The 27,150-nt window shown below is 40.9% G+C and overlaps 1 protein-coding gene across 2 annotated transcripts in view; it reads left to right on the forward strand.

Annotated features, from left to right (window-relative positions):
• LOC114656352 (rho guanine nucleotide exchange factor 10-like protein) overlaps positions 1-27,150 on the forward strand; it is a 273,754-nt gene that overhangs the window by 77,887 nt on the left and 168,717 nt on the right. Inside the window, exons 4-8 of one of the 2 annotated variants that reach the window (XM_051930746.1) lie at positions 4,030-4,124; positions 15,706-15,792; positions 16,592-16,663; positions 20,412-20,507; positions 25,102-25,238. In XM_051930746.1, the coding sequence (XP_051786706.1) occupies positions 4,030-4,124; positions 15,706-15,792; positions 16,592-16,663; positions 20,412-20,507; positions 25,102-25,238 (487 nt within the window). The remainder of the gene's footprint in view (positions 1-4,029; positions 4,125-15,705; positions 15,793-16,591; positions 16,664-20,411; positions 20,508-25,101; positions 25,239-27,150) is intronic. The other variant, XM_028807943.2, reaches the window with a different exon arrangement.

A 27,150-nucleotide genomic window follows, 5' to 3' on the forward strand; every position in this document is an offset into this window, starting at 1 on the left:
TAATAATACATTTTTTTATTTGTTTTTTTATATTTTTTGTAAATATATTTATTCAGTTCGTGGAAAATGAAAGTAGTCTATGAACAGGAGGCCCCTTGCACAGGCTCACACTTTTAAGTTGAAGACCTGCTTCTGTTCACTGGTCAAGAGTTCTGCCTTGAATTCATGATGATTCCTATGCCCATGTGTCTGACAACATACCTGTATCTTCATATTTATGTTCTTCCCTTTTTTACTTTCTCGTATATGAATTACAGTATAGGGAATGTATTATAATTGTCCAAAGATTCGATGTCGAGATTTTGATGAATCTCGATGTTTTAGACCTCCCTGACTTTCTTGTATATGAAGAAATTCCATTTCGAGATTTTGATGATTCCCAACGTTTTAGGCCTCACTGATTCTAAAAATACCATTTTTGGAATTATGTCTGTGTGACTGTCTCTCTGTGTGTGTGTGTGTGTCTTTGTGTGTGTTTGTGTGTGTGTGTGTGTGTGTTGGCGTGCGCGTGTGTGTGTATGTGTATGTAAACACAATAACTTGAGCATGCTTTCAATTTAGGTGAACCAAATTTTGCATACAAGTGTTAGGTACAACATGTAGATTTCTGTCAACTTTTGGGCTATTTCCGTTAACCAGAAGTGGTACTTCACCTTTTGTTCATGCAGCTGCATACTCCGATGTATTCAACTTTTATAATAATTGTTCAATATATTATTCATTTGATTTGATTTTTTGAATGTTCTTTAATGTACATAATATAAAAATATAATCATTGCCTTGCAGTTTACTCCTCAAATATCCATCCCCATATCTGAATATACAAGAAAGTCTAGGGGAGACCACTCCCAGTTTTTGAGATTAATAATAACTACAAAACATACAGGCTTCCGGTCCTTTGATCAAGGTGGTTCACATACAGTAGATCAAGATGAACAATTCCATTTTGACCACAATTTAGTTTGCTATCCAGTATGAAAATGCACTGCTCCACAGTCAGCACACTGCCAATGTCATGCTGTTTTCTAACCTGCTTTATCCAGCCCGGGGTTGTGGAGACCGCTGGAGCCTATCCCAGCTAGCAATGGGCGCAAGGACACTGCCAATGTAACTTTAAAAAGTAGTATTTGCCAGCTGCTAAGTGGCCGTATAGTCAGGCTTACCTCTCGTCATTCTTTGTCACTGAAGAGCTTTCTGTTTTTTGGCCGGAGGCTCAGGAGATGATACAGCTGGACTTCTTTTTGGCATCATAACGTGGTGTGGCACTGTATTTTGCATTCATGATGATCACCCTGGTGTGAGGATAGGAGCACAAATCAGTTTGCGAGGGTGCTTGTTTAATCTTGCCTGCACATGTGTTTTAATTTCCTGTACTTTGCGTAAGAAAGGCACAAACCCCAATAACTTTGTGGAGGGTGCTGCTACCCTTATTTTTCGCTTTGCCCGCTTGTGTCATATAAGTGTTTGATTAAAACCAAAATCAAAGTTCTAGCCCTAGTCGTTAATAATGATAAACATTTAATTCCAGATTTTAGTTGTGTAAAAGTCATAGGTCACTTCACCAGTTCCTTGCTCTTCACTCTCAGAATGTTGAAAGAAGCCAGTGTTCAAAGATCTGCAGTTGTTCTGTAGGAAGTGTGGGTTGGAATTTTGAAATATTAGAATATGATTCAGGTGTGATTCTTTGCATCCCAGCATGCCCAAGGCTTTGTTTAAAAAATATTAGCCTGTGTTGTCAATAATTATGCCCGACATGGTGAGATAATGAGGCCTCGGTCACTTTGAAAGGACGTTATTTGTTGGGAGATGTTCCGAGGCCTGATAAATGTTTCGTGAGTACTACTGTCTATGAGGATATGAAATTAAGAAATTGCAAATGTCAGTCTAGGGCACGAGCACGTAGTTTCAGTGAAGTTGAAGTGATAAAGCCACTCATTCCCCCTTGGCAGTGCACTTTTACACAGAGGCTATGGTGTAAAGGTACTCGCAGTGAAAGCATGAAATGTGGTCTCCTGAATCATTGTTCTCTAAATTGACAAGTGCAAATGTGGGACACTGCAAATGAAGCCTACAGTGCTGTGTGCTTGGGACCAATAGTAATGTGCTCTGGTGGTCTGATAATGCTGTGGGGTGTATTTTCTTATTATAGTTTGGTATCACTACCAATTGCTATTTAATTCTTGTGTGTGATGTGCTGACTGAATTTCATTTCTACCACTGAGGAGAGATGACTTTAGGGGTGACTGCTTTCTTATTTTCAGAGAATTTTGTCAACTAGGGGGTTGATTAGTGTGACAAGGAACTTATCTGTGTGCTTCAGCCTTGTTGGTCTCCAGATCTGAGCCCTAATTAAGAGTTCATAGTAAAATATTTACTGTCTGGTCAAAAGTATGCTGATGCTCCTCCAAATGATTGAGTTCTGGTGTTTCATTGTTAACCGACAAATCAAATCAAAAACATAGCCATGTAATCTCCAGTGAGAAACATTGGCAGTAGAATGGGCCATACTGAAGAGCTCAGTGACTTAAACATGGCACAGTCATAGGATGCCACAAGCCAGCATAAGAAATTTCTGCTCTCCTAGATCTTCCCTGCTCAACTGAAAGTGCTATTATTGTAAAGGGGATGCATCGAGGAGCAAGAACAGCTCAGTCACAAAGTGGTAGACCATGCAAACTTACTAAGTTGGGCTGCAGAGTGAAGTACATAGCGTGTTAAAATTTCCCTATAGTCTGTTGGATCACTCACGGCAGAGCTCCAGAGTGTTTCTGGAAGGAACATCAACACCAGAACTGTGTGTCGGGAGCTTCATATAATGGAATTTCTTGGCTGAACAGCTTCACACAAGCCTAAGATCACTATGAAAAATGACAAGTGTCAGCTGGAGTGGGGTAAAGCACAAAACCATTGGACTCTGGAGCAGTGGAAACATGTACTCTGGAGTGAGGTATTACACTTCACCAACTGGCAGTCTGATGGATGAATCTGGGCTTGCTGCAAATGCCTGAGAATGCTATCTTCCAGGCTGCTGAACAATTTGGTGGAGGCCAAATGGTATACGGCTGTTTGTCAGGGTTTGGGCTAGACCCCTTGGTTCCATTGAGGGGTACTATTATTGCTACAGCATACAAAGACATTTTAGGCAATTATCCATTTCCAAGTTTGTGGCAACAGTTTGTTGGGGGCCCCTTTCTGTTCCAGCAGGACTGTGACCCCATGCACAAAACCAGGTCCATAAAGACATAGAGGAACATGAGTGGCCCTGCACAGAGCACTGACCTCAACCCTACTGAGCACCTTTGAGATGAATTGGAACTCTGGATGCGAGCCACATCCTCTTCTCGTCCAACATCAGTACTTGACCTCACAAATGCTCTTTTGGCTGAATGGACACAAATTCCAGTAGACCCACTCCAAAATCTTGCAGAAAGCCTTCCCAGAAGGCTGTTATAGCTGCAAAGGAAGGAGCTCCATATTAATGCCCATGGTTTTGGAAAGGGATGTCCAACAGGCTCATATAGGTGTGATGGTCCAGTGTCCACAAACTTATGACCTTATAGTGTAGAATAATGTGTCTGGCGCTAGGTATCCCACCTTTTTAAATTTGATGTAAGGTAACTGACTTGTCTGTGGAAGAATGAAGCTACTTCTGTCATGCATGGTCCTAGTGGCTAGCAGACATCATGCTACAGTGTGTACAAGCTGTACTGGTGGCTACTATATGCCCGTTGCCATATTTACTGACTTTATTTTGACGTTTCCTCCTTGAAGTCATTACTTGTAGTTGCACATATATTATTGTGAACATTACTGTTTTCTTTCATTTTCGGTTCTTAAGACGAAGGGCAGTTTTTCTGGTTTTCACATCTGCTATGGCCACCCCTCACTCTTTGCTTTACAGTGGCACATTGTCTATACTGGTTAATGCACTGAATGCCTTTTGGAGATCTTTGGTGACTGATTCATGTCCCATATTTTATTTATTTATTTATTTATTTATTTATGTATGTATTGTTTTTTTCTCCCTAGGTTCTCTACTGCAAATGAGTCACATTCCGGCCAAGCCAAAAGTGCCCAAGAAAATTCACATGGGCTCTCATGGAAGAAGAACACCATCTATAAATGTGAGTGACACTCTAATACTGGCTGAAGTGCACCCCATCCATGGGCAGATGTGTGCCTGCTAAGGAGAAAGGTGCTTAACTAAAGTTTATTTTCAGCCTGTATGGTGCTGGGTGAGTTGCCCTCTGCCAAGGCTGCTGTTGAGGATTTCCTGTTCATCACCTCCATTTTACTTGGTGTAAATCATTTCCACTATGGCACGCAATCGTGCTGTAATAAATGTGCTTGAAGTACAAGAGGGTGGTGGTACAGTGATTAGTTCAGACGTCTGATCGCTTCTTTGTGAATTCTGACTGGTTTATGATCTTTGTGGAGTTTGGATGATCTCCACATGTCCATATGGGTTTTCTCCTTTTACAACTGTTTCTCCTTCCTTCACAAAGATGTGCATTTTAGGATGATTGAGAACTCTAAATTTACACATTATGAGTGTACCCAGTGATGAACTGACATGTGCTGGGGTGCAGGAAAGTATTTTTGGATATAAATGTATGACTAGCAGGTATATATCCATTTTTGTACATATGTATACACCCTTGTATGTTATTTTTTTTGTTCTTTATTTCACCTTATACAATTTCTTCTATTAGGAATTTATTAGTTTTCTCATACCCCTTGGAGTCAGAGCACAGGGTCAGCCATTGTACAGCACCCTTGGAGCAATTGCAGGCTAAGGGCCTTTGCTTAAGGGCCCAGCACAGTAGGATCCCCTTTGACAGTAACAGGGATTCGAACCAGCAACCTTCTGGATACCAGCAAAGATCCTTAGCCTCAGAGCCACCAATGGCAAAGGTTAGGCCGCATGATAAGTTGTTTACCTTAGGTTTTTTACTCTTTCACTTTCTATAGGGTGAATAACTGCTCTCTAGCTGTCATTTCTAGTCAATGCATACCTAAGCTTAGGAATGCCTTTGTCTAGTCAGAGGGGCTCAAGATACATGAAGAGGTCACTTGCTGCTCTTCAATAGATCTATTGAATTAAAATAAAGAATGGTTTAAAACTGGTTCCTGCATTTCATTCAGTGCTCCTGGAAGAGGCCCTGGCCTACTGACACTCTGTAACGGAAGAGAAATCAGTAGACAAAAGTAGAAGCCAGAACCCTGCTAGAGGTCTTCCCTCTTTTTTTTGTATAGTTGACTGGGTTCAACCACCCACCCATCCATTCATCTATCTATGTATTCCCTTCACTCTATAGTAAATTGTGCTGTTGTTTTAACATCTGTTCAAGGCACCACCTTGATTTAAAAAGAGACTTCCTTCCATGTTTACATGCGTCAAATGTTTGAGAGAACCTTACTTACTGTTAACACAACCTCTTCTTTGTACAATGAGCTCACTCTTCTGAATTTAAGAGAATGAAGCTGTCTAACTGACCCCATGCATCCACTCTCGCAAGGTTGCATATGTCGATCTTTCTCTTTGGCAGCTACATAAGAGTTAAAGAGATGGGTCCTCCAAGGCTATTTGTTGTGGCATACGAGATCATTACAGACTAGGAACCGTAGGAGATCCCCACTGAAGACATTCTGCTTCTTCTTTTCCTTGACGTCTTTTTCATCTTAGACTGTTGTCACACTACATGACTTTTCCTACCATTTTCAGTTATAGCCTTCACTTACATAATCTTAACAAAATTGTAACATGTTGTGGACATTTGTAGAGTGCACCCATTAACTTAAGGTTTTTAGTGTGACAACCGAGCGACTAAAGCCCATGTCACATTAGACAACTTTTTCAGCTGTTTTCAGTCCTAGCCTTCATTTACGTGATCTCGGCCAGTTGCGCCCTGTTTGGGGCAGACTTCTATGAAGACAATTTCCTGATGTGACATAAGCAACGATTACCACCAACTAGTCTGCGACTGGATAGGATAAAAATCAAACTTGTTTGAAATTCTCATTAGTTGGAGGGGCAGGCTGCATATACAACAACAACATTTATTTCTATAGCGCGTTTTCATACAAATGATGTAGCTCAATGTGCTTTACAAGATGAAGAAAGAAAAAATATAAAAATTAGGCAATACTAATTAACAGAGAATAAAGTAAGGTCCGATGACCAGGGAGAACTGACAACCAATGGCAGTATAGCGCATTGAATGTAATTACAAGGAATAAGGAACCCGTGCGTTTTGAACCTCACAAATAGAAGAGAAGCTCATCTGCCTGATGTTTTATGTAATAAGCAGAATGGAAAAAATAAAAAAAAAAAGGGCTTTGACTGAGGCTGAATGCACCACACCTATTAACAGTGCAGTGCTGGGCTGTGAACCTCCTAAACAGAAGAGAAGCTTGTCTGTCTGGTGTCTTGTCTTTTTTTAAATATCATGACAGAATGGGAGAAAAAAAGAAATGAAGGGCAGCTGAACTTGCTGAAGCCATTAATGCTTTGTGCAGCGCTGCTTCTATTGGGCAACATACTGTTGGCTGCCAGAAAAAAGGATGAGCAAGAATGCATTGGAATATTGGCACCCAGCAGGTAAATGTGACATGGGCTGCGCGGTTTCCACTATTTAATTTGACATGGTACAGTGACGAGATCTGTGACTGTGATTGGCAAATCTGATGCACCCCACAACAAAAACTCGCACAATGTGACATTGGCATAAGTCATAGGACTCCTAGCAGGCCCTGCAACTGAATCAGACTGGTTTGATTTTTTTTTTTGGTCATATCAAGTCCTAACTAATGGAAGTGGGCTGTTAATTCTGCAAAAGTTAGCACCCAATGAATACTTAACCTGGATTACAATGCGTGCAGTGCCTACAAACAGTGAAGACGACTTTAAAGAAGGAAGGAAGGAAGGAAAATGGGCGTTTTGGGTTAAGCAGATAGAGGAGAGGCTCCTATGACTTTGGAGGCAGTACAGAATTCTGCTGGCTGATTTATATTTTTTACACCACAGGAGAGAACACCTAATTACTTGTTCTCCATGTCGTTTGTTGACAGCCATGCAGTGTTCCTCCTATTCCTGCGTGCTCCATGTTGACTTGCCATCAAGAAGAGACAATCCGACTAAGATAGATAAGTTCATTTCTCCAGCATGACATAATAAAGTAATAGGATTGGCTGACTAATCTTGTTTGGTCAGAGTTGTTCTAATGTTCAAATGTAAACTGCATTGGGGTTAAAAGTGAGCCCTATTAAGGACCTTTTATACATCTTGGCTCAGGAAGTGAGCTAGCCATATAATTAAAAACTACACTTGTAACAAGCTCTTTTAGTTATTACCGTCATAGAAATGTTACTGGTCACTCGGCATGTAAATGTCATTTCTACTGCAGTCACTTTAGTCGGTCATGACTGTCACGTCTGTATTCCCAGATCTCCATACACCTCCATCCAATCTAAATTATGATTACAGTAATCCCTCCTCCATCGCGGGAGTTGCGTTCCAGAGCCACCCGCGAAATAAGAAAATCCGCGAAGTAGAAACCATATGTTTATATAGTTATTTTTATATTGTCATGCTTGGGTCACAGATTTGCGCAGAAACACAGGAGGTTGTAGAGAGACAGGAACGTTATTCAAACACTGCAAACAAACATTTGTCTCTTTTTCAAAAGTTTAAACTGTGCTCCATGACAAGACAGAGATGACAGTTCCGTCTCACAATTAAAAGAATGCAAACATATCTTCCTCTTCAAAGGAGTGCTTGTCAGGAGCAGTGACTGTCACAGAGATAGAGAGAAAAGCAAACAGATCAATAGGGCTGTTTTTCTTTTAAGTATGTGAAGCACCGGCACAAAGCTGTTGAAGGCGGCAGCTCATACCCCCTCCATCAGGAGCAGACAAAGTGAGACAGAGTTTGTTTTTCAATCAAAAATCAATACGTGTCCTTCGAGCTTTTAAGTATGCGAAGCTCCGGGCAGCATGTCGTTTCAGGAAGCAGCTGCACAAAAGATCACAACGTGAAGATAATCTTTCAGCATTTTTAGACGAGCGTCCGTATCGTCGAGGTGTGCGAACAGCCCCCCTGCTCAATCCCCCTACGTCAGGATCAGAGAAAGTCAGCGCAAAAGAAAGAGAAAAGTAAGCTGGGTAGCTTCTCAGCCATCTGCCAATAGCGTCCCTTGTATGAAATCAACTGGGCAAACCAACTGAGGAAGCATGTACCAGAAATTAAAAGACCCATTGTTCGCAGAAACCTGCGAAGCAGCGAAAAATCTGCGATATATATTTAAATATGCTTACATATAAAATCCACGATGGAGTGAAGCCGCGAAAGGCAAAGCGCAATATAGCGTTAATGTTTGCAGTGCATCATCTATTGGAATGTATTTTGTAATGCATGTAGTACATTTTTCATTCCAACAGATGGTGCATCACAAACATTTGTAGTAATAACATGCATTACTACAGATGTTTGTGACGCGCCATCTCTTGGCATAACAAATGCACTGCACATGCGTGTGTTTTCCATTTGGTGTGAGATTTGTGAATGGAGTGTTAAACCTTTTAACCCAACAGTCCTGGTGTATACCACCCTGTCTATCTGTCGTCATAACCCTGCTGGTCTGAATAATGGCCTGCATATATTGGTTACGCTATGCAATTATTACGCTACTCTACCCTCAGATCCTGCAGTCCTCTTCCATAGAGGCATATTCTCATAAGCCTGCTACACCTCTCTGCCATCATAACCTGGCTGGCTGGAATCCTGGCTTCCGCTATATTACGCTACACACATAATATACTGCTGTCTAGGTGTGCTGTTACACTACTTAAGCAAGATACGTTGCTGTTTTTTTTTTTTAGCTGCAGGTCTGAATGAAAATGGAAAGGATTTAAGTTGTACTTTAGCGTGGAAGCAACTCAAATCAATAAATGTGAAGTGCGTGTTGAGAAGAACGAGCAGGCAAAGAGAGTTTTTGTCTTTTTTGCTCCACAGGTTTCTTTCCTTCTGTGAGGACACCTTAGACACCTGCAGTATGGTGTGTACCGCCCCAGTCAAACTCCCCACCTGAAATGGTCCCTGGAGTGCTTGATGCCAGAAGTGAGAGTCCCACAAGAAAGGGGAGATGCAAGCGAATGAGTGGAAGACTATGAAAGTCATGTGACATGTTCTTGTGCATTGTTTCTGCCACTAAAAACTGTCATGAAGCACATCACTCAGAGGTCAATTTTGGCACAATAGACAGTAGAAAAATGACAAAAACCGCGAGACTAAAAGTGGTATAGCTTGTTCTATAGTGTCAATCTGTCATTTTAACATTGGGGCTTATCATCACACTATCATTTATATAATAAAATTGTACTCTTTTAGGGATAATTATTTTTTCATCCTTTTGTCCCAGGGCTGAATACTTTTCAAAAAAAGTCAGTTTTCTGAAAAGCACACAAAGCAATTGTTTCATGCCTAAAGCAACATGAAATACTTACTTATAAGAAATGTCACTCTGTTTTATGTTCCAGGAGCCCCTACAGTATGCATATTCACATGCTTATTACATATGTGTTTGTGCCATCACTCATAAGCTGAAAGGCACTTTCTGGTGGAAAAAAAAACAGCTTGAAGTAGTCGAGTGGCTGCTAATCCGTTGTGTTCACCAGCAGGCCGCATTGTTTGGTGAAGTCCAATTGCTAGGTTATCTCCCACAGATCAATGTCTGTGTAGTCCTCCCAGGGCAAACGTTTTTGTTGGCACCTCAGCTTCACGAGCGTGTCCAGCAATACTGTCAGCTGGGGACCGGTCAGCTGATGCAGGCAGCCATCCATCCATCCATTTTCTAACCCGCTGAATCCGAACACAGGGTCACGTGGGTCTGCTAGAGCCAATCCACGCCAACACAGGGCACAAGGCAGGAAACAATCCTGGGCAGGGTGCCAACCCACCGCAGGACACACACAAACCAAGCACACACTAGGGCCAATTTAGAATCGCCAATCCACCTAACCTGCATGTCTTTGGACTGTGGGAGGAAATCGGAGCGCCCGGAGGAAACCCACGCAGACACGGGGGAGAACATGCAAACTCCACGCAGGGAGGACCCGGGAAGCGAACCCGGGTCTCCTTACTGCGAGGCAGCAGCGCTACCACTGCGCCACCGTGCCGCCCCTGATGCAGGCACCTGGCTTCAATTTTCGATCTCTAGATCACTTGTTTCAAAATCAGAGTTCAATAAGTCAGAGTCCGATTTAGCAATAATACACAAAAAAGAAATAATATCTACAGAGTATTTTGCTTTGTGCATTTGCTTCGCTCTCTCGCCCGATGTCAACGCCATTCTAGACGTTGCTTACTCTACGCACTCGCACACATACAGGGTTTCAACATTAAGTCAACGAGTCTAAGAGACCTCTGAGCAAAGAGGGTCTAACCTATAAGGTAACTGTGAGTTTTATCAACACTTACAGCTTTCTTTCGCCCTCTGCCCCTGATATCCATTCTCAATCCCTTGTGACAACAAAAGTCGACATCCGCCGTAAAAGAGTTAATAAAACAAAATATTGTTTTTTCAACATAGTTGAAAATTGCTGGGGAGGCTAGGGTTATAGTGCAAGATGCCGGGGAGGGCAGGGTTGAAAGGGTTAATGTTTGTGATAAGCCACCTGTTGGAATGGTAAATGCAATGCATTTTAGTACTACAGATGTTTGTGATGCGCCAACTATTGGAATGACAGAGACACAGCAACCGGATGGGGACACAGATACACAGACACACTGACACTTATCCTTTTATTAAGATTGATTATTGTATTGTGTTGTTGAAAGTTATACAATACAATACAATTTATTTTTGTGTAGCCCAAAATCACACAAGAAGTGCCGCAATGGGCTTTAACAGGCCCTGCCTCTTGACAGCCCCCCACCCTTAAATCTCTAAGAAGACAAAGAAAAACTCCTTTTAAAAAAAAAAAAAAAAAAATCAAAACTCTTGTAGGGAAAAAATAGAAGAAACCTTGGGAAAGGCAGTTGAAAGAGAGACCCCTTTCCAGGTAGGTCGGGTGTGCAGTGGGTATCAAAGAGGAGAGTCAATATAATACAATACACAGAACAGTAAAGAACACAAGTAATCGTCATGTTATGTTAGAATGGTTATATCTGTGGCTGAAACACCAAGGCAAATGGGAAGCAACAGTGTCTGCTGAATGGCCCGTTCTCATAATGTTCTAATGGAAGAGTTAGGTGACTAGAAATTGTAATTTGTTGTGAAGTCCTAATGTGAAGCAATAAAAATAACACCGCCTACAAAACCTAGGAGAGCAGGTTCATTTAGTTTATATTAATGACTACAATCACCGTGCAGGGACTGCATGGAGTTTCAGATGTTCATTTCCTAACCCACTCAAGTGCAGCATTTAGGATCCTAAGGAGCCAAAGTCTGTCCTGGTAGCATCAGGCGTAAAGTAGGGACCAGCCCTACCTGCAAGACGCACTCATTCACCCACTGATGCACTTCAGAATGCCAAACCACCTTACCCACATTTCTTTCGGATGTGGGATGAAAACCGGAATGATTGGGAAAAAAGCCAACCCAGATAAGTGGAGAAACTTCACACAGACTGCAACCAAAATGAGTGTTGATCCCACTCGCCTGTGAAACAGCAATGTTAACCACTGTGCTGATATTTATATAAAAAATAGTGAAGTAAAATGTAGTGATTGGAAGAGGATGGTTTTTCTTTAAGAAAAAGAAACTGAAGGTAAAAATTTGTGTTCTGGATTTTTTGTAACTTCTGCAGATGAATGGGAAGTTTAAATTTTCCCTTCAGGCACAGCGTTCTTCATTTCTATAAACTGATTTACAGTATAGCAAAACTTGTTCAATACGTTTTTCAATTAATTGCCAGACCTGCTTTTTCTATTACCTGATAGTCAATGTTTCCAATTTTCATATTAGAATCAAACCAAACACTGCAGATATTTACATCTTGAACTGTACTGAATGGAACTTTTCTAAAATTGGCATCATCTTTTGAAAGTCTTGCGACATCATGACCACAATATTGAAGGTTCAGCTGAATTGACATTTGTTTTCTTTCGCTGTGAGTTTGTTTTTTTGTTTTCCTGCCCTGCATTTTCAACTGCCTGTAACTCCGTTCTTACATTGATGAAACTTTATACTTGAAAGATTCTGATGTGCTTAGTCATTGAGATACATTTTTGTTTTTATTATCTTGATTTATGTGTTTTGTGCCCTGTAATGTCAACCTAAAAAGCTGAAAAAAAAGAATTAATCCTGGGAACATCAGCAGCATCTGAAGTGATCTGAACTGAGAGCAACCTCTCACCTTGACCGAATTGTATAATGTTAATTGAATGGATATAAAAGAAAATAATTTAGCTAAAATGAAACAAAACACTAAATTATTAATAAAGAAACTTATTCCTGCTACTGAAAAATAAATGAATTGCATTATTTCTCCAAAGAATTATGTTATTTCACCACGATATTGTCAGCTGCCGATGGTGAATTTGAGCACGAATGAACTTGGTCGTTTAGTGACATCTTTTAAAAGCATTTATGGACTTAATGTGCAATCAAGTGACAAAACTGAACATAGGGTGTAGGTATAGATTTAGGTTTAATCAGATTAAAGTTTAGTACAGAAGTTTTAACATAGGCAGAGTGGCAGCACAGAGCTAGCATTTCTGATTCGTGGCGCCAGGGTCTACATGAGCTTTGCATTTTCTCCCCATTCATTTATGGATTAATTGGTATGTCACGGAGTGTGCATAACTGCATACGATTATTTGTCTTAACAATGAATACTGGAAATGTATCAGTAATACTTTTCCATTGGTAAAAAAAACATTTTGTCCTAAATACATTCATCCCCTTTTTCCATCCCCAACCTCATTTGAGAAAGAAACAGTGGCCACTACACCACCAGATCACACTGGTTCAAAATATCTATGGCAAATAACTGGATTGAAACTAAACAGATACTTCATGTACTGTATATGTTTCTGTTACTGGATTGCATGCAGCACATACTTTTGTGATTGCTTATGAAATTGAGCCCTGCAAAGAACTGGCATACTGTCTGTCCATGTTTGCTTCTTACCTTATACTTCGTGTTGCTGTGATGACCACTGGCTCCCTGTGACCCAAAACTTGGCCAGTTTACATTTACCCTTCTGCACACACTAGATTAAATATATAACTTTAGACTCCGTTCTTGTGACTTGACTGCAAGCTGCAAGCATGCTTGATTCCTCCTTTAATCGCGGACACTATACGACCGGGCAGAAATAACACAATAAATATTATGAAACCAGTAACTACATACTGCATGATAACGTGCAGTGAAAACACTTGACTTATAGATTTCATCTTCTTTCTCTGTACGTTTACCATTCGTTTGCTCAGAGGTTTATGCTCTTGCTGCTTCTTGAGCAGCTCTTGTTTTCTCCATCCTAGTGGCCCACTTCTTCTCCTCTTCCGTCGACATCTTTTCACGTTAAAACTGATTAAGTCAGTGTTGTGTGTTGCAATTACTTAGTACGTTTGGTACTTTTCTATCGATAATAAAAAGTACCAGTTTTTCTTAATTTTTCACTGAAGCTGGCACTTAATTTTTGAGGCAGAATGAAAACTTATTTAAGATATGAAGAGGTAGAGATGAGAATGGTGCCCGTATGCATGGGCCACACGGCTGCCCAGCTGCACGCTGCCGAGAGTTGATTCCACGATAAAATAAAAAAAATAAAAACAGTAGTAAAAATCATCACCCCGAAAGTGGATAGTAGACGTCACGTGGTATATGTGTACCAAATTTCAGGTCAATAGGACAAACAGTTTGTGAAGCTACAGGTGATTTAAAATCCTGGACAGACAAACGGACAGCCACGGTAGCATATTATATAAGAAGATAATGAATGCTATATACATACATATATATGTATGTATACATGTTTTTTTTTTTCTGATTGGCGGGAATATGCTTTTGTAAAATAATAGAAATGCTTCCAAAAAGTCTGAAATTCTCCATTCCTAATGACACAACAAAACAGACAAACTGAAGAAGTGGGAATCAAATAAAGCAAACACATTGTACACCAACTCTGGCCAACTCCAATAAAAAAAGCAAACAGAGGAAGCAAAAAGGGGAAACTTAAAACCCTCTTAAATCAGAAACTTTACAAGACTTGAACAGAAAGAGCAAAAAAGAGAAGAAAAAAAACAAGATGAAACAAGAACTTTGCCTAAGACAAGGGGGGTTTCTTAAACATCTTAATCTGAGGACCCAAATGAAAAAATTGATATCATACTGGGACCCAAGAAGAGGAATATTACCATACTGATATATACAAATAACAATGGCCATTAAATATTATTATTAATAATAATAAAAAGTACACATTTTGTTTCTTTTCAAGCATATTTCTCTCTTGAATATTAATAAAAAAGAAAAATAGAACATTAGAACAATCTGGACGAGAACAGGCCATTCTGCCCAGCAAAGCCTGCCAGTCCTATCCACTTCATCCTTCTAAAATAACATCAAGTTGAGTTTTGCAGGTCCCTAAAGTCCTACTGTCTACCACACTACTTGGTCACTTATTCCATGTGTCTGTGGTTCTTGGTGAAAAGTAAAACTTCATAATGTTTGTATGAAATTTACCTTTAACAAGTTTGCAAGTGTGTCCCTGTGTTCTTGATGAACTCATTTTAAACTTAGTCTCGATTCACTGGACTAATTCCAAACACTTCAGTCATTTCTCCTCTTAATCTTCTTCAGTTTAAAGTGAAAAGGCTCAGCTCAGTTAATCTTTCCCTCATAATTCATCCCTTGTAGCCCTGGAATTAGCCTAGTTGCTCTTCTTTGACATAGTCCAGGCAGACTGCCAACTGCTATGGTGCTGACTTGTGTGCCTGCAGGGCTTCCTGGGAGTTGTAGTCCACTAGTGCAGCCCTATGGTGCTCCATCGGTGCCGCCAGGGGGAGCTGCAGTTACAAATTGTCCCCCATTTCAGGGAACCTCTGTCTGACCCGAAGTACCTCCAGCCGATAGTCTCGAAATGCTGGATGTGCTCCTGGGTCTGGCATAAAAGAGCTACTTGATCTCATTCAGGTGAGTTAGAATCATTAGGCAGTGAACAACACTCGTCGAGAGAGAGAGAGAGAGAGAGAAAAAGAAGGAAGGAAGGAAGGAAGGTAGGCTGAGAAAGAGGAATTCTATTTGTGCAGTCTGTGGACAGAGGTTTGTTAAAATAAACCATTATTTGAACTTGAACTTATGTTGGTGTTGAGGGGCTTGGGGCTCCGTGATGCCCCCTACTGGTTACAGTATGTAAGGAGGGATGCTATTCCATAATACTGTACAATATTAAGTTATAGGATTTGTACACTTTGCCATAAGATGAGTGGTTTATCAGAGTCTTAGTACTCCCGTTGTGTGTGTTGTTTTCATTATATCAATGAATTTACTGTGGCACTGTTCATAGAGTACACAGTCACCAGGCACTTTACATAGCAAACAAGGGCACTTTTCATGCCCTCTACAAACTTGCACAGAACTGCCCTTATTTTCACTGATTTTTTTTTTTTTTTTTTGCGTCTGTCAGTTCTTTATGGAAATCTATTTCACCATTTGCCTTCTCTGTTCATGGCTGTTTGCCTTTGAACCCAACAGCCTTTGCAGGTCCTTCACAGACTTACTACCGGTACCATCCTGTGATCACGGAAGCAGGACGGTCACAGGGGAGTCCAAAGCCATCAGGTTTGTGAAATGTCGTGTCTAAAATTGAGCAAGTGTTCAACGAATCAATTATCTTGCCAGTCAATCATCCAATCCATATCTTGGAACATGTCGCATGCTGTTCTGCACAGTGTGATTCAATTTGGCCGGGTTTGATTATTCAGCTGTGTTTTTATTTCCAGTGATCTTCACAGTTGGTTTGCTATGCAATTTCTAAACTGACAATATAATGCGTATTTTCAATCTGCATGGATTTTTTTTTTCTGGGTTGGGCAATTTTTTTTTTCTCCCATTTGGTATGTATGGTAGGCTAATTGATGACACCAAATTAGCCCCTTCACAGGAGTGTGTTATATAGTGAAATGGACTCCTTTTTGGTGCTGGTTTTTGCCTTGCCTTGCCTTGCTTGATATGCTGTCCAGACATGATTTATCTCCTGTATCCATGAACTGGAGTAAAACTTCCAGTAAGAGAAGAGTGGTTAGCCATTTCTTGTTTCATACAACACTGTCAACCAATAGTCTGTGAAGATCACTGTATAAAAATACAATGGCCAGTGATTAAAGATTTGCAAAGCTGAGTGACTTATCACTGCCACTGTACTCTGTTGTGCCTCCTTAGAATAAAATGAAAGAAATGTAACTGTCCGGCCAGTATGGGAATCCCCACCACCATTTTAGGTCTGTCCAGTACATATTGGAGCATCCTGTGCTGTGTGGGCTTCAAGTGTATTTAACAGATTTAGATGCCCCTTCTACAGTGGGGACTTCTCTAATGATGTGTTTCCTCAACTAGCTCTTCACTCTGTGTGTTTGTCCAGGCGAGTCTTTGTTCAGAAGCAGGAATGAGTGGTCCAGTGTGGTGTCAGAACTCAGCCGCTTCCTACACAAAGGTACAGCCCCTGCCCAGCTGAGTTCTGCTGTGATCCTTCACCTGGAGCCCTTTCGCTGCTCATTTTTGTCCCTGGCATCTTACCTTTTTTTTCCCTTTTGTGCTCCGCTGCCTTCTTCCTCCATAAGTTTTCATAGCAGTTATAGTCTGGTAGGCTAGATTGCTTACTTTATGGGTAGTCAGGACAAGTAGACCAGTCTTCATTTCAAAATCTGTTCAACACGGAGAGGCCAATTACCTCTAGAGTGGGCGAGAGTGAGGTTGGTTAAGCCCGCACTCCAGAAACTTTCAGAAATCTGGGATTTAATCCATTTCCTTCACCCTCCACATAATGCTGCCACCTAATGGCTCTGTCTGAAACTAGAGCAGTGATTCCCAACCTCAGTACTGTGGTCCCACTGTGGCTGCAGGTTTTTGTTCCAACCAGCTTCTGTTTTTAATTGGTCTTCTGTGCTAATTAAGTGATGTGTTATTTCCCAGATTCTGTGTTTTGGGAACAATATAGAAATTACAAAACTTAGTTTGGTAAATATATATATATATATATATATATATATATATATATATATATATATATATATATATATATATAATATGGTTGAAATAGTTTACTGTCAAATAATGCAAAGAGTACGCGACACGTGTTTCGCCCTAATTCTGGGCTCATCAGGAATACACACTCACTGCACTCCCTCTCGGGAATCGAACCTCGGACGTCAGCGCTAGAGGCGAAGCCCCTAACGTTGCGCCACGGCATGTGGTTCGTTTATTTGACAGTATGTAGATCGGATGTTAGCCGACTTGCTGACCAACCACAAGCGTTACCTGGTAGGTAACCACCCATACAATCAGATTATGATTCAGACTACGAATGCTGTGAATATATATATAATATATTAAAATGTACCAAGCAGTTATATGGGAATAATGTATTTTTTTCTTTTTAACAATATTTTCATCTTGATTTTCATTCTACTTTTTTAGGTGTTCTAATTGTTTAATTAATCCATTATTTACTAATTAGTGGGTCTGATGCTAAAGTACTTGGAGCCTTTGATTATTCAGTGTTTGCCAGCGTGTCTGCTCTGCATATTTTTAATTGTCATTATTAATATACAGGCGGCACGGTGGCGCAGTGGTAGCGCTGCTGCCTCGCAGTTAGGAGACCTGGGTTTGCAAACTCCTGCGTTGAGTTTGCATGTTCTCCCCGTGTCTGCGTGGGTTTCCTCCGGGTGCTCCGGTTTCTTCCCACAGTCCAAAGATATGCACGTTAGGTGCATTGGTGTTTCTAAATTGTCCCTAGTGTGTGCTTGGTGTTTGGGTGGGTGTGTGTGTGCCCTGTGGTGGGCTGGCGCCCTGCCTGGGGTTTGTTTCCTGCCTTGTGCCCTGTGTTGGCTGGGATTGGCTCCAGCAGACCCCCATAATCCTGTAGTTAAGATATAGCGTGTTGGATGATGGATGGATGGATGGATGATTAAGATACAACGAAGGGGAAAAACTGCACAGAGAAAGGGCAAAATATAATAAAATCAACAAAAGATTTTTTCTGTTGCAGTTTTTCTGTGTCAGTTTTCTGAATGTAGAATAAAAGAAAAATAATACCAGCTAATTAAATGAGATCAGTGCTATCAGGTGTTGTCACTGATTAGGAATCTGGTTGGAACAAAAACCTACAGTCACAGGGGGGCCACAGGACCGGGGCTGGGAAACACTGAACTAGAGCCTCTGTATGGGTCTTTTAGAATGGTAATTTAGTAATAAATATAATAATAATAATAATAAGAGGCCGGGCTGCCCTGTTTTGCCCTGAGGAATGTTCAGCCCACCAGCCATCAGATATCGGAGGTTCACAGAAGGGACAGATTTTTTATTGTTAAAGCTGTGGGTCTGATTGACACTTGCAGGCTTCTTTTTAGCCCAGATGCCTTGAGGTTGAGGAAAAGAGGGAAATTAAGAGTGGACATGAGATGTAAGGTGGAAAATCTTCCTGCCTGGTGTGAACTGCTATAGAAACTAATATATATATATATATAATTTTTTTTTTTTTTCATTTCAGCCTGGCATTAGACATCCCCCTGTCGTTCAAGCCACCCTCCCTCCATTTCACCAGCTTTTACTCTTACTTTGTACTTCAATGCCTTTTCCAAAAAACTCATTCTCCTGCTTTCATAGAGCCCCACTCCCAGAAAAATATATCCGTCATTTCTGATCTGGAAAGCCCTGCTGAATATCCGTATCTGGTGCAGGTAAAGGAAGACACACTTAATGGTGAGGGATAGAATCTGCCATTTATGTTGAAACTTTCCATGGTAGTGCTCTGTTTTTAAAAACAAAATAAGTTAGAAAAATTGATGTATGCTGTAACATTTGGGTGTGTTTCTGGGACTTAGGTCATTTACAGTGCCTATAAGAAGTATTTATCCCTTGGAAGATTTCACATTTTGTTGTTATACAACATTGAATCACTGTTGATTTAATTTGGCTTTTTAAAAATATTATGAATAGAAAAAGACTCGTTAGTGTCATTAGTAAGGTTGTGTCTCTGCAAAGCGGTTTAAATAAATGACAAATATAATACCCAAAATAATGTATTACATACTGTGGCCGGGTACAGAAATGACAGCTCCACAAAGCAAGAAAATCTGGGGTGCCTACTGGGCTGTCCCATTTTTATTGTCCATGGACACTAAAGCCAAACAAAGAAGAACCCTCTTCGGTGTGTACTTCCTGTTTTATGAGGTATCAGAATAATTAGATAAGCCTTATTAGGCTGGTTGGCCAAGGTCACAGTGGTAATGGAGCTCTGTCCGGTGGTTTACTTGTGCCAGCAATGATGCCGCCTCCTGTGTGGCTCAGGTTTTTATTGAGGTTGTTGCTTCACTGGGCAGTTTCTTGGCACTGCTTACATTTTATGCCATAAAAGGGATTGTATGGGTAATCTAACTTGTAGGCAAGTAGAAAGGCAGCACATTTCAAAAGAAATTATATGCTGGATGTATCACCTGACAAGTAAAAAGGAGAAACCATGAACTGCTTCATTCCTTGTTCCCTGTCCAAGCCACCATCCTCCAGTTGCTGCCACTGCTTTTATAATTTTAATGCTTTCCTTGATTGGGGCTCTCGGAGAGACTGAGTGAGGGGTCCAACTGTCTGGGCTTGTGAGTGTCCTGGATAAAAAACAAGATCCAGGCCTTTAATGACCTCTTAGGCACAGCCATCAGCAGTGTGTCTGTCTGCGAAGAGAGTGTCAACCTTGTTGAGATGTTTACTTACCTCAGCAGTGGCATTCATGACTCTGGTGACTGTTCCTATGAAGTCAGTAGACTGATTAGGAGAGAATGGAGAGTGACCTGCGATGAAGACTGGACTCCTTTGGTACAGTGTCTCTTCAGATAATCCTCGGGTACCACTGGTTTGACCTTGTGTTGAACGAGTGGTTGCTCATGGAGTACCTGCATTGTGAAGGAGCATCAGTTACAGCTGTATAGCCATGTGCCATGATTCCCTGAGGGTGATTTAGCTCACAGGATCCTTATTGTTGAAGGACCTGAGTGGCTTGAGCAGGCCAAGGGGATGTCCATGTAACACCCGACTGCTGCAGATACGTGGTCATTTCCAGACAGTGGGAGTAGACCACGTTGTCTGCTTTGGGGGTTGCCAACTGGGATCCCGAGCTGTTTTGTTGTGTGGTGGGTATGACAACCTGCTGACCTCACCTTGACTTTGTGTCTCTTCTGTTTTCATTTAAGCTGACCTGCCTCCTGAGCCAGCATCGACAGGTAGTGAGAGTCCTGAGGTGATCTACGATGATGTCCCAGATGAAAATGACGAGTCACAGCCTGAAGGTGAGGACTTCTTGCAAGGCTGTTACCCTGTTACCTTTTGTTCATTTGACATGCAGTTAACATTTCATGTGACCATGAGTGGCACTACGATAACATATGTGTAAATTACGCTATAAATTCACTGGCTCTTCAGCATTGCTTCATTCATTAATGGATAACTTTTATCTGAAACCTTTCTAGAATTGTTAATTTATTTTTCAAGTAGGCCTAGCTGTAGGATTCATTTCCTTTTTTGATTTCCTTCTGCTCCTGAGTTCTCTTTCGACTTACCCATATATTTTGTTTACAGATTATTTATGACTGTTTCGAATCTGACGTTTGCTTGTCCCTTCATTACGAATCTGCCTGACAGTGTTATCTCCTGGTCTCTTTGCCCCTCAAACTGATTTCTGGAAAGGTGTCTTGTGGTTTTCCACCCTAAAATAAGTTCTGCTTTTTTTGTTTTTTTATTTTGTTCTCCAACTTTACTATACGGTGTCCCTTCTAGTCGTCAACTTGACCTTTAAGTCCGTCTTTAATTTATATAGTGGCTTTCACAATTAACACTACTACAGAGCACTTTTTTTTTTCCTTTATTTCGCCTTATACAATTTCTTGTATTAGGAATTTGTTAGTTTTCGCATACCCCTTGGGGTCAGAGCGCAGGGTCAGCCATTGTACAGCGCCTCTGGAGCAATTACAGGTTAAGGGTCTTGCTCAAGGGCCCAGCAGAGTAGGATTTCTTTTGGCAGTGACGGGGATTCGAACCGGCAACCTTCTAGATACCAGCACAGATCCTTAGCCTCAGAGCCACCACTCCGCCCCACTTACCACTGGAATATGAAACAAAATTGAAAAAAATAATAAATTGGGTCCACACCAAGTTCACGTCACCCAGTCCTGGCTGCCATGGTTAAGAACCAGGTGAGAAATACGGGGGGTTGGCCTTTGGATATCAGAGATCCTCCTGATTAATCTACCCTGTTGTACCCCTGAAAGCCTGAAAATCAAAGTTGGGATGGGAATCTAGAAATTAAATTTTGAAGTGCGTTTCTTATAAGGTTTTGGAGTTTGCCAAAAAGTATTGTAGCCACCTCACAGACAGCTCCTGACTTGTGGCTGGTTGGCTGGTGTTCTGTCAGTGAAAACTTTACAGATTTGGAGTTTTAAACAGTGAGAGACGATTTGTTATATCTTAAGCCAGGAAAGGGCCGTTTATCATAAGTCAAATGAAATGTTGCTGACCAGAAATGAAAGTTTAAAGCGACTACTATAGTTTACAAAAATATAGTTTTCAACAAATAACACACACAACCCTCACAATTATCCTCAATCACGGATGAATCCATCCATGCCTGTGGTGTTGGTAATGTCACAAAATCAACTTCCGGACCACACCTTTAGCAACCAGGAGTTGCTTCTTGACACTCATGAGCAAAACAGAATGACATTGCAATAAATGGCAATGCCAAAAATACATAAAATTGTTTGGGCATACTGTAATAGTAACAAAAATAATTGTATGAAATGGATCTATGATATGTAAAACCTTACAAAATATAAATGGAGAACTTATTAAACGCATATTACATGCACAATACATTTTTAATAGTGTTTTCAGTTGTAACAGGTGTGGCTAGGGGCTTGAATGGGAGCAGCAGTCTGTCTTTGCAGGAAAGGGAGCGCATACTTTGATGAGCCATGTGGGGTTTTGAGAATGAGCACAGAGACTTTCAGAACAAAAGTAAAAATGGGATCTCTAGACAGCTGGAAATGCTAGTCTTGAAGAGTGTGATGGTGGACAGTGATTGCTGATAACAGACATTTTTCACGCTGTAGGGAAGCCATGCTTTACCCTCAGATTCTGTGGCGTAGCAATGGATTTTGCAGATTGTGCAAAGCACAAGGGCCTACAAGCTTGGGGGGCCTACTCGGCTGTATACCGTATATACTCACGTATAAGTCTGGTATTGAAACCGAAAAAATCGATCATAAAATCAGACCACGACTTCTGCACCTGTTCAAAAATGCGACTTAATTTTTTTTTACATCTTCTTGCCTCCTCCAATCTCAAATCAGTTTCTCAGACACATCGAATTTTGTTGCAGCAGCGCAGTTACCGATTTCTTTCCCTAATTCAACGACATTTAATTTAAAACCATCCTCATATTTTCTTCTGATCGAACGCTCCATCGTAGATAAGGGATGCTCTTACGATAAAGGTGTTTCAGGATGTGAGACACACAAATCAGTGCAAACGTTGCTTCGGAATAGTTTGGGTATTACCGTGTGGTTACGTAGGCACAATAGAGAGAGAGCGGTTAGGACCACACGCTGATGCTGCACCCACATAGAAAAAAATGGCAGTGTGCTCTGTGGTTACTCTCTCAGGTGGGATATCATAATCTCTTGGGACCAATAGCGTGAATTTTCCGCATTCAATTTATGCGACCGACATTATAAAATACCAGAAATTATACGATCAAATCAAATCCCAACTTATCTGTGGGAGAACTTATCCGCAAGTATAAACGGTAGATTTAAAATCACTTGCACAAGTCATTGTGTTATTAATTCAGTTTCAGTGACGTGTTTGCACCATCACTAGGCAAGTCCAATCCAATCCATGATGATATTACGTATTCGGCAGGCCTACAGTTTACACAAATTTAGACTTTGGGAGTTAGGAGGCTAATCGGAGGCACAACATGTCCTAGTCCGCCTTACAGAGAAGTGCACATTCCCAAATTTGGTGACCTTTGGTGTGTCATAGCGGATATGAACGGAAGAAGTTTTGAAGGACGGCACATGAATAGTGTAAATATACATTATTATCGTAAATAATTGTTACTTTTGTAGTTTGATTTGATGTCAGCAGTTTTCAAAGTTCGTAAACAGTAAATAATAACAATTCTGATGTTACGTTATGGTCCCCGTTAGTCGGCTAACGTTGAATATGTGAACAATTTGACGCTTTCTCGCCATACGACGACATGTCGGCCAGTAGCAGCGGATCCGGCAAACATTATAAGAGTGGTACTGCTAAATGTAAGGCACGCCTGCAACAGGAATTGAAAAACGCTAAGCTTACCAAGATTTCTACCAGTCTCAAAACTGAGGAAGGGCCAGCGCTAGTAACTGAGAATGCTGATGCTGGCGAATTGGCGAAATGGTCGCAAGCAGGTTATACAGACAGTGTAGTGAGTGAAATGCTGTGAAATGACAGCTACCGAGTCTGTAAGAAGCGATACAATGGCTTCAAATCAGGTGCTATCTGCTAAAACCGTTAATAATGGAGAAACTACTAAAGATAAACAAGCAATATGTGTGACAAAGAAATTTCCTACCGACAAGGCAAATGACACCTCACTTTATGATGTCCGTTTCCTCAGAACTTGTGTAAAACAGGTCAATTGTGTAGTAGTATCCTGTCAGCTGGGGTTGTCGTTTTAATTTGTTACAAATTGAAATTGCTTCATTTTATAGCACAGGACAGTTTCTACCTTCTAGCTTACATTACATTTTAATAATCTTCCTTCACAAAGTTGTCTTGGAAAAGCAAGCGGGTCCACATCTTACTTATATTTAAGTACTACTTCTACCCACACCTCCCACAATCCATTCCCACAGTTTACTTTATTGTTGCTAACTTACAGCAGCTGTAATAAAGCGATTAAAAAAAGTTATTACAAATTCCATTTAGAGAGACAGTTTATTTGTCACCAGTGTGTGATCTGATAGTGACGTGAAAAACACTACCCAGCCGGCCCCCAGGATCTAGTTGCGAATAAATTACTAACAGTTATGTTAGACAGGAAGGGCCCACCTCAGGGTGCTGCACAGGGGGTTTCAGCAAGCTAGCTTACGCTACTACTCCGAATCACCCGCTTCTGCAGGAATGATCTATGGCAGGATGGCGATTTCAGTCAGTGCACTTGATTATCTCAGCTTCCGTGATGAAACAGCCTTTTAAGTGTTGCGCACACTACATCTAATAGTTTATGTCTCCTGATAAGTGGCAGTTCTGCATGATTCTGGTCAGAAGAACAAAGTGGCATGACTTTTGTTTCCAGATTGTGGATCTGTGTATGAAATGATTTGCCTACTTTAGGTATACATATCCTAAGTGATGGCTTTCTCTGTATCTAATATTTATATCTAATTTCGTACAGTAAGAGAGAGTTAACATTATAATATTCAGGCAACACTGGAACACTAAAGGCACTCCCCGATTACGAAGACATATTTTGTACACTGGTGCAGAATGACCCTACCATCTTCTTGTTTGCAATTTTGAAACTCATTTCATGGCAGACATCTCTTATGAAATATGGTGTGATGTGATTTGGCCTTCACTTTATTTAAAACTGACAGGCTGTTTATGAACAATAGCTTTGTATTTAATGATGCAGAGATGGTAGCTGTCACATCTGCTTATCTGTTCTTTGTCTGTATGACGTGATGGGTTGATTCTGTTTAGCTAAAAAAAACCTGTAGGTGAGATACACAAAGCCTCAAATGTGTAGATGGGGGGTGTTGGTGTAATGTCCGTAGGTACATTCTCCAGCTTACAGGCTCATCTACACCTTCCTCTTCTCCATTTATTTCTTTACAGATGACCTCATCTACGAGAATGTGGTAGAGCCTGGGAAGACTGCTGGTGAGGATTTATTGTGGAGCTCCAGTGAATTTGAAAGCTATGATGAACATTCAGACGGTGGAATGGAGAACAAGATGCCAGCACGCAGTAAGGTACTGGGGCATCTGGGATGGAATGGACCATTTAGAAAAGGGTCAAGGGCCAATGCCTTGTCGAGCCACTCCTAGAGCACCATGCGTCATTTCATCCTGGTGAAAACTGGAGCTTGCACCCTTCCACACAAAAGGAAATGAGAAATAAAGACTGGCAGCTCTTTGTTTATCGACAAACAGTGCTGTGCTTACCTATGCAAGTGAGCAAGAAAGATTCATAGTTTGTGAATTTTAGCATACATATGAACACTAAATCTGAGGTTTGTAATTGACAACATTTCATTGACAACAATGGTAGACACAGAAAAATTCAAAATAGCATAAAATGTATTTTGTTCTGCAGAACTGGGTCAAAGACCCTGATGCACACTCCCACCCATTTTTAACCAATCATAAACATTGTTTATCTAACTCCTAGTGTTTGGTATGTCGGGCTTCTCTGCAAAATAGAAAGAGATGCATTGCTTTCAAAAAGTATTCAGACCTCTTCATTTTTTTTTTCACTTTTCTTATGTTGCAGCATTAGGCTAAAATCATTTAAATTAATTTTTTCCCTACTCAAGCAACATTCAATGCTCCAAAATATCAAACAAAAACCGGATTTCAGAAATGTTTGCAAATATATTACAAATGAAAAAAATTTACACATCCTATTAATGCAAGTGTTTCAGACTCTTAACTCCGTACTTAGCTGAAGCCCCTTTGGCAGCGACTCCAGCATTGCATTAAGTCTTCTTGGGTATGACAGTAGTTTTGCACACCTGAATTTTAGGGATTTTCTGCCATTTTTCTCTGCAGATCTTCTTCTTCTCTCTGCCATGCCAAATGGTACTGTTAGTGGACAGCTATTTTTGAGTCTCTCCAAAGATGTTTGGTTGGAGTCAAGTTCTGGTGGGCCGCTCAAGGATATCCGTAGTCGTCCCTAAGCCACTCCTGTGTCATCTATGTGTTGAGCTAAGGAATCCTCATCCTGTTGGAGAGAGAACCTATGGCTAAGTCTGAGGTCATGAGTGCACTTGAGCAGGTTTTCATTAAGGATATCTCTGTATTTTGGTCTACTCAGCTTTACCTCCACCCTGACTAGCCTTCCCGTGTCCAACCACACAGCATGATGCTGCCATTACCATTTTTTCACTGTTGTGCAGGGGATGAGTGGTGCCGAGTTTTCCTCAGACATGATGCTAATCTTAGTTTTATCAGACCAGAGAGTCCTGTTTTTTTACAGCCTAAGGGTCCTTTTGGAGCCTTTTTACAAACTTCTAGTGGCCTTTCGTGTGTCTTTTACTGAGCTTCTGTCTGGCCACTTTATCATGAAGCCCAAATCAATGGAGTATTACCGTGATGATTGCCATTCTGGAATTATCTCCCATCTTCACACAGGCTCACTGGAACTCAGCCAGAGTGACCATCTTGTTCTTGGTCACCTCTCTTGTAAAGGTCCTTCTCCCACTATTGCTTAATTTGGCTAGTTCTAGGAAATTGGGGTTGTTCCAAACTTCTTTCGTTTAAGAATTATGGCATACACTTTGTGATGATTGCCATTCTGGAATTCTCTCCCATCTTCACACAGGCTCACTGGAACTCAGCCAGAGTGACCATCTTGTTCTTGGTCACCTCTCTTGTAAAGATCCTTCTCCCACTATTGCTTAATTTGGCTAGTTCTAGGAAATTGGGGTTGTTCCAAACTTCTTTCGTTTAAGAATTATGGCATACACTTTGCTCTTGGGAACCTTCAATGCACCAACAGTTTTTTTTGTAGTCTTCCCTAGAGCTGTGTCTCTAAGCTCTGCAGGCAATTCTATCAACCTCGTGACTTGGTTTTTGCATTGATACACAAAGTGGGACCTTCTTTAGACAGATGTGTGTGCCTTTCTTAATCTTGGATTGAAGATAGGTAGATTCCAAACATGGC

Source organism: Erpetoichthys calabaricus, chromosome 8 (genome assembly GCF_900747795.2).
Source record: "Erpetoichthys calabaricus chromosome 8, fErpCal1.3, whole genome shotgun sequence".
NCBI lineage: Eukaryota > Metazoa > Chordata > Cladistia > Polypteriformes > Polypteridae > Erpetoichthys > Erpetoichthys calabaricus.